Here is an 8,326-nt window from a genome sequence, read left to right on the forward strand (position 1 = left end):
TTGCTTGCAAGAATAATCCAAACAGAAAATCCTTTAGAGCCATCTTTTCTTGGTTAAAAAGGAAAAAAACAACAAAATCTACAAGGCTTAAGTAAACTAGTTTAGAAACTAATGGAATATGAAGCTTCATGTGGTCTTTAAAATATATGCAGGGCAGGAAAAGTGGAAAACAATAACACTAAATTCACGACATAATTTATAACAAATCTTATAGTTGTTTGAGGTGACAAATTGTTAATGGTAAATAATAAATAGTGTTAGTAGTGAGCGCATATTGTGAATTTACTAACTCAGCAGTTGTGAAATTTTTTTTTTAATAAAAATTGTTATGTTTGTAGCATTGCTCATATGAAAAATATCTTTTTTCTTCTATCCTCCATAGAAAAACATTAGCGCAGAAGCTATAGTTCCAACTCAACCGTCAAGATTTGGAATTTGATGGTTCTAAGGCTTTAGCTCTTCATCACCAAAGTAGCACCATCGTTGTGAATATTTGTTTCTAAACTCATGGATTTTAATATTTTTGGAATTTGATGGTTCCGAGGCTTTAGCTCTTCATCACCAAAGTAGCACCATCGTTGTGAATATTTGTTTCTAAACTCATGGATTTTAATATTTCGAGTAGGTGATGACCACCTAAATTATCAAAAAATTAGTCATATCATGCCTGTTATACCTTATGTTATAAAAGTGCATGATCTTACATTTAATAGTTTTCCTATGTATTGTACGAGTTAACGACTAGTACATACATAAACTCATTTTAGTATGTAGTTATTGCTGTTATAAAAAAATAAAAACATAAAATAGTATGTAGTTATTGCGGTAAAACTTTTTTATTATTATTTGATTTGTGCGGTAAAACGTTAGTCCTTACTTGATGAGAAAACAAACACCAATCCCTAATTATAATATTATACAACATATATTTTTAGTTTATTTTGTAAATCACAAATTTTCTCCTTAATCTAAGTGTCTTCACATTACCTCCCTATAAATACAAAAAAAGCTTGGTTCAAATGGTTGTACGAAAAATCCACAACATATAAGTCCAAATCTTTTGGTTTAATAGGTAAACCAATAAATATAAAAAATATAAAATATCTTAATAATAATAAAATAATTAAGAAACCATAGCTTTTTTTATTTATTTATTTAATTAATGAGAAGAAACTATAGTTACTAGATAAAAGTAATTGTGCATCATACCTTCGGCATGAAGGTAAAATCCAAAGGAGTGGCGCTTTTATGGACCAAGTAATGGCCTGTTGTCCCTTCCCGTGAGCTTTACTAAAAATCTCTTTTTGTTTCGTTCCACAAGTTAATGTTGGTCAGACCCTTAGCAGTTTCGACTTTTAGATTTTATCAGTATTGCAATTTTTTGGTCTTTTTTACAAGCCCTTTCTACGGACAGATTGTATATTGAGATTTACAGGGATTCCTAGATAGCAAACGAAGAGCTCCATTGTACAGGGGCAGGGAAACATCTACTCTCGCTTATCTTCCTCAAGATCTTCTCCAAGCCCAGCGCTCAGGCCCTTCCTTTCCAGCTTACCTGCCACATCCCCGCTCACCATTGCACCACCTGTCAATGAGATACCCTCCTCATCAAAGTCATCTCCTGTCTCCTCTAAATATGCGTATCTACAGGTCCACCACCAAATTAAGAGTAGTATATTAATGTGATTGTCTTAAAAAATATAAGAAAAGCATAGATACTAATATGTTGGCTACCATTTATACTCTCAAACCATCCGCCAAAAGAAGAGAAAGGAAAAACGAACAGTTTGGAAAGTTAGGTCCATAAAATGACACTTGACCTAGACAACTCCCATCTTTCTTGGTATTGTAGCACAATTGACAGTCTTGAAACCAGATTTGTCTTAATTCTCCAAAGTGAAGTTAAAATTCCTAGCATTACCTATTTAATTGGGTGAATTCACACTTCAGATGATATTTACAAAAGGAAGTCATTCCATCACCTTTTATACAACTATAATTTATCAATAGAAATCATGAAACTCAAACAAGGAAATGTCAGGAGAATGTTAGTTACTGTTTTGGTTAATTTAATTTTTTTCTTTTACTTTTCTCTCTTAATCACTTAATCCTGCACACATATGATCCTGTATAAACCATTAGAGGCAAAACAAACCATCACCGCCCAGGAAGCATGTGCAGCAAGTAAAAAAACACAAAAGAAGAATCAAGTGGTATGTCAGAGCAAGTACCTAGTTGGGTTACGTGAAGGAGCCCAGAGGATACATATTAGCACCAAGAGAAAGTATGCAAGTAGAATCCAGAACGCTGGAATGATCCAGGCAATTTGCCACAGCTCACTTAAAGGGTCAGTTGCATTGAAGTATAGCTGAGTCAACACAAGTCAAAGGGACCTAGTTATCAGTATTCTTCAAGATCAATATGTAAATGAGAATACGAAACAATCCACCAAATTTCATCTATTGATGTAACTCGTGGAATTGCATATTATTTGGCCAACACAAGAATTACCTCAAAGCCAATCCAAGCAATAGAGAGCAGCACAGACACTGCAAGAGAATTAGTAAATTTGCGATAGAGTTCCAGTTTAGCCGTGTTTCTCCTTAGCTGCATCCACAATAACCAGAGAGTAGAGCACGCGAAAATTTCATATCAAATATTGCATCAGGATAGGCAGAATGTTCAGGATTTAAGCTGATAAAATTATATATTGCTCAAGATTTCAAAAATGTTATATAACTAACCACTGTACTTGCATATTCTTAAAGATACTGGGATATTTGTTAGGTACAAGCCACATCCATAGACACGTAAATGCATCCACACACATCATTTTAGACAGATATTTCCATCATAACATTTTATTGTTGGTGTGCTCCTAAGAACTAAGCAAAAAAAAAATAAATAAATTGGGAAACATAAATAATTCAAATTGTGGCAAGAGGATGAGCCAGTTAGCCAGGTTTGCATTCAGAGAGCTAGCCTCGAATAAACTTTAATGGGATTTATCTAGAATACATCCATGAAATAATGTCGCAACTTTTGTACTACGGTATAATAATTTTTTTATACCAAGATATGCTCTACTCAATAAAAAAAACTAGCATTCTTCACAAATTCATATCAATGCATAGAATTATTTTAATTTTGAGCTAAAAGGTTTATAGCTAGAGTTAACAATATGGATAATATATCCAATCAATTCCTTGTTGATTGAAAGGAATTCCAGAGGACCAATAAACAAAGTAAATGTGCCTAAAACAAGCTTAGGAAATAGGCATGAGGAAAGAGCAATAGACTAGACCAACCAACAAAAATAATACACCAAAGCTATGCTGCTATGGAACTTTGTATGGGTCTTTGATCAAAATGCAATGGCTTACCAAATCTACAAAACTTTGGCATGAGTCTTTTGTTGAAATGTAATGGCCTAAATTTTTTTTCTTTTTTTCCCAATAAATTAATGGTGGATAAATCAAATAAAGTATGTCTACCCAACATCAAGAACCATTGCCCATGGATAAAGATTAACCATTTCAACAACAACAACTATATTTTAGCCATGCGTCATCCATTGGTTCCTTTTAAGATTTATACTGAAGCATTGGTAGCATGGAAATAGGATCAGATGAAACAGAAAGTTACCTGAAGTTTTTCTAAAGTTCTTGATAATGATGCGAAAATCCATAGAATAAAGCAGGAATCCAGGAAAGTAACAGGTAGGAACAAAAATAACTTTGTCTTTCCAGAAAAATCATTAATGTTCCCCAAGTGTTCAACTAGCTCAAGTGCCTCCGTTGCAAAAAAATATACTGCACCAAGAAGAAGTACTCTAGAGGTTAAACCACCAAGAGTTGGCTTCACCACACCATAGCCCATTGATACGACCAAAAGAAGAAGGCGAGACAAAGTCTTCTTGACAGAGCTAAAAGTTACAGCCCACAAAGTAATGCCCATAGGTCGATGTCCAGTTGAATTGAAATTGACATATTCAAAGTACCAGACAGCCATTTCACACATTCCTAGAGCAATTACAGCTGTAATGTGGTAGTGCAATTGTGTAATATCCCTCCAGAATTGAACAAACCTTAGAAACCAGAGTAGACCAAGTACAAGGTAAGCTAAAGACATGAAACCATAGAATGTCATCAAAGGAGCCATCTTCCCAGGTAAATAACCATCTGGGTTCCTCCACACAGTCCTTCCTTTGATTAATGTGCCCTTAAGATTCTGATCACAAAACATAAAATAAAGGTAGTACATTCCAGTACTATTTATTTCAACATCTGGGGTATCTACTTTAGTTTCTTCTTTATTTCCTGCAAAGAAGGTTTGAATGCGTTTAGGCCACTCGGGATTATCCTCATTTTTTTGTATAATAACCTGTCCTAATTTGCAGGATCCAGCCTCTGCAAGACCCGGGTTGCAGCATATCAAATTGGATTTTAGGAAAGAACCTCCAATCCTTTTCCTGTCTTTTACCTCAAGTATGATAGCTTCCACCAACCCCGTGTTCGGTTGCATCTCATTCTGCTTACTAGCAGACTCTTTCGTCCTCACAAAAGTAACAGTTTCAAACCTGAAATATGACAACAGTTCCATCCCCAACAAATAAAACTCCCAGCATTGCAAGTTTCAGCATATACGATAAAACACTTTTATAGACTTGATATCAAATTATAATTTGTAATTTATAGATATAGCATAAATAGTCCATTAAAACTCTATATAATATTTAACAAAACAACATTGTTGAATCAAATTTAATAAGCTCATAAGAGAGACTCATTCTATCCAATAACTCCAGTAAAATCATTTCACCTATTAATAATCATTAGAATAAATTTGTGAATTGGTATAAATTCTAGTCATAGTTCAATCAAGTGAACATTTGGGCTTGTGTTTTAATACTTGGCTAGGATCGTGCACTGCCCTAGACAGATCAGATTCTTTAAAAAATCTAAGATCATATAGGGTCTGTTTGGTTAAGCATTTCAGGAGCCTTTTTAAAACCCAAAACTCTGCTTTGCTATTGCAACAACAATTTCTCTTCTTTTTTTCTTTTTTTTTCCCCAAACGCTCATTTTAAACTCAAAACACAGTTTTCCAACTGCTTATCCAAACGCAATTATGCACCCTATGATTTCATTAGCACAATCAGATACACAAAATTACTTTCAGTTTTCACAAGCTAAGCTAAATTACTAAAGTAGAGCATGAAATTAAGGCTGTACACAGAAAATTAAGTGATAATCTAGTTTGATTATGAAGCAATTAAGTTAAAAATCAAAGAGAGAGAGAGAGAGAGAGTAACCTGATGAAGGACTTGCCCTTAAGGCTAGGGTTATTGTTATTGCCAGTATGTTGGGAAATGGAGGAGGAGTGGTGGAGCTTAGAAGCGTAAAGGCCTTCACTGCCGCCATGGAAGAAGAAAGCATTTGAGTCATTTGACTGTGGAATAAACCCTTCGTTTCTGTACTCGTGGATCGAACCCCTCACTCCATTTACGCACATCATCAACAACGCTACAATCAAAAGCCATAAATCCATGCCTCTCTCCCTAAATTCTCTCTCTCTCTCTAGAAAGCGACCTTTGAAGACGAAGAAGGAATCAGCTGTGAATTTGGGACGACGACTGTGACGTGGATGTTTGGTATAGTGGTAAAAGACTTTGTTTTCTCAGATATTTAAAACGATGCCGTTTTTGCTTTTTAGTGTGGGTGTGCCGGCCAGGCCTGGGTCCAATGAGTTTGGGCTTGGTGGTAGTGGTGGTGGTGTGATCAATATGATTGGACTGTCAATATTTTTTTGTTATTAGAAAGTTTTGGTAAATGGATAAATGTGCGATATAAATTGTTAAGTTTGATCGATTAGTATTTTTTTTTTTTTGATAAATTTTATCTGATAGCAAATTGATAAGGGTGAAGTTTTCTGTAAATTTGAATGTGATTTTTATCTAGTAAAGTTTTATACTTGATGGATTAGTTGTATAAGTAGGAATGTTGAGAGAGAATTCGATCGGGCAGGATTAGAAGATGTTTGTTCAACCAGTTTGGGACTTTTTGCATTATCAATCCCAATTGTTGCTTTTATCCAAAAATTAAAATTAAATTTTCTTTAAAAGTTATCATAGAATTTTCAAATATTTATTACTAAAAGAAATATGCCCTTAGGACATTGGTTTAAGAACTATTTTTAGAATTAGTAAAAAAAAAAAAACTATTTTTAGAAAGATTTTATTAGGAGAATGATAAAACAATAAATGTTGTTGACAATTTTTTATATTTTTTATGAAAATGGTATTAAAACTTTTCTATTATGGTAGTATTAAGAACATAAAATTGTGACTATTTGATGATATTTATGCTTCATTAATAATGTCATAATAACTTCGGTCAAAGCTTAAATAGAGAATGGCAAAGCTTTCCGAGTGTGGAAAGGAAAGGAAATAATTGATAACCAAAGCATGTCTTAGATTTTTATTTATTTATTTATTTATTATACAAGAATGAATTCTACTCTAACCTAATCTAAGTATATATATATGTGAAGCTCTCTCCTAGAGACCTGAACCCTGGTCCTTTCCCTCCACACCCTACGAGCACTTATACTTGTAGAGTGACCATTGCACTAAGGGTGTGCGGTGGTCATGTCTTAGATATTGAAAGGATTAAGTTTGACACATATGACTAATGACATCATCAAGATTAGTATGTATGGAGTATGACATAAACCTTAGAAGCCTAAAACACTACTTTGTTTTGTGTGTGTGTGTGTGGGTACATTGTCAAATTTGAGCACTCCTGAAATATTTTCATTTATAATTTATCTATATTGTTTGTTTTTTTCCCTTTTTTTGGGTTCAAGATAGATAGGTTTATGGTTTTGAGATAGAGTTTGATTCAATTGGTTTTTTTTTTTTTTTTTTTTTGGATAAAGATTCAACTGGGTTAAACGTGGCATAAGTTGCATGTTTGTTCAATTCGTTTGAAACGTTGGGAGAAATTATTAGGTCTATAGAAAGGATTGTTGAAGTTGTCCTCCTAATTAATGAAACAATGCCACCTATACGAATATGTAATTCAACTTCCTAATCAGTATAAGAAATAAAAACAAATAAAAAATCACTAGGTGATATTACATTTGCATAAGTTGCAATGTTTACTTGGTTGGAAAGATCTAGGAGGACTACTTCAATAGTCTTCCGATCCACCTATTAACTTCTCAAACTTTGAAACATTTGTATTTTATCAACTATCAATCTCCTTTGTCACCAAAAAAGAAAAAAAAAAAACTACCATTCTCAATAGTTGCAATTTATACTCTTATAAAAAAAATTTATAAAAAAAAAGTTTCAATTTATACCCATACAAACAAAAAGGTCGTGCCATAAAGCTTTCAAATATTTATTACCAATTAAGAAACTGCTATTACTTTTTTCTTTCTTTTGAGAATAAAGAAACTATAGTTACTAGAAAAAAGTAATTGTGTTTCAAAGGTTAGGTAGATATGACGGTTTTCTCAAAAAAATAAAAATAAAAAGAAGGATAGATATGAAGGTAAAATGGTATGAAGTGGCACTTTTATGTACCAACTAATGGCTTATGTCCCTTCTCTTGAGTAGTGTTAGAATTTGTATGACACCTCGCCAAAGCATGGAACATCATTAAGATTATGAATGTTCCTATTGATCGATCCGCGATGAAAACAATCTCTGACACAATAACTTTCATGGTCTTCATAAATTTGTTTGGTATTCAAAGTTCAAACCCAAATTATTAAGCATGTCACAAACCACACAAACCGCATAGATACTTTGTTGTTGAGCCTCATGTGCATCCCACATGGCTCACTCAGGGCCGACTTAATAGATAATGCAATTGATTAAGGCCTCTAAATAAAAGAAGGCTCCCACTTATAAAAAAAAAAATTATATATATAATATATTTATCTATAATTTTAATTAAAAAAAATTTAAATACTTTTATTCGTCAATAAAATCCATTAAAAATGCCTCATTGTATCCTAAAATGTAGAAGATTAAAAAGGGAAAAAACAAAAATAGTCAAACTTTAGCTAACAAAATTAAATTTTAGGAGACAAATTTATTAACTTATTCTTGAAATATGCTAAAATTAAAATTAATACCAGACAAATTCATCAATAATACTACGTAATTGTCTTGAAATATGCTAAAATAGAGATTATAAATTTCAAAAACAAAAGAAAAATCTCTCATCTCTCTATCTCTCTGCCTCTCCATCTATATTCTTACATTTCTTTTCTTCATCTTGATTCTTGATCTTTTTCTATAAACTTAGTCTAG

General features: G+C 32.8%; 1 protein-coding gene across 1 annotated transcript; it reads right to left on the reverse strand.

Annotated features, from left to right (window-relative positions):
- Positions 1 to 1,244: 1,244 nt before the first annotated feature.
- On the reverse strand, positions 1,245 to 5,752 carry LOC142610994 (uncharacterized). Its single transcript, XM_075782984.1, has 5 exons — positions 5,315 to 5,752; positions 3,646 to 4,579; positions 2,512 to 2,607; positions 2,232 to 2,368; positions 1,245 to 1,644 (listed from the first exon to the last, which is right to left on the reverse strand). The coding sequence occupies exons 1-5, from the start codon at positions 5,548 to 5,550 to the stop codon at positions 1,488 to 1,490; spliced, it is 1,560 nt and encodes a 519-aa protein (XP_075639099.1). The 5' UTR covers positions 5,551 to 5,752; the 3' UTR covers positions 1,245 to 1,487.
- Between the last annotated feature and the right edge of the window lie 2,574 nt (positions 5,753 to 8,326).

Source organism: Castanea sativa, chromosome 9 (genome assembly GCF_040712315.1).
Source record: "Castanea sativa cultivar Marrone di Chiusa Pesio chromosome 9, ASM4071231v1".
Lineage (NCBI taxonomy): Eukaryota > Viridiplantae > Streptophyta > Magnoliopsida > Fagales > Fagaceae > Castanea > Castanea sativa.

Excerpts from the sequence above, each read along its gene's own strand:
- LOC142610994 (XM_075782984.1), bottom strand. The coding sequence starts at position 5,550 with ATGGATTTATGGCTTTTGATTGTAGCGTTGTTGATGATGTGCGTAAAT. Across the intron at positions 2,369-2,511 it reads TTGCTTGGATTGGCTTTGAG|CTATACTTCAATGCAACTGA; the intron begins GTAATTCTTGTG and ends GTGTTGACTCAG. Across the intron at positions 1,645-2,231 it reads CCTTCACGTAACCCAACTAG|ATACGCATATTTAGAGGAGA; the intron begins GTACTTGCTCTG and ends GTGGACCTGTAG.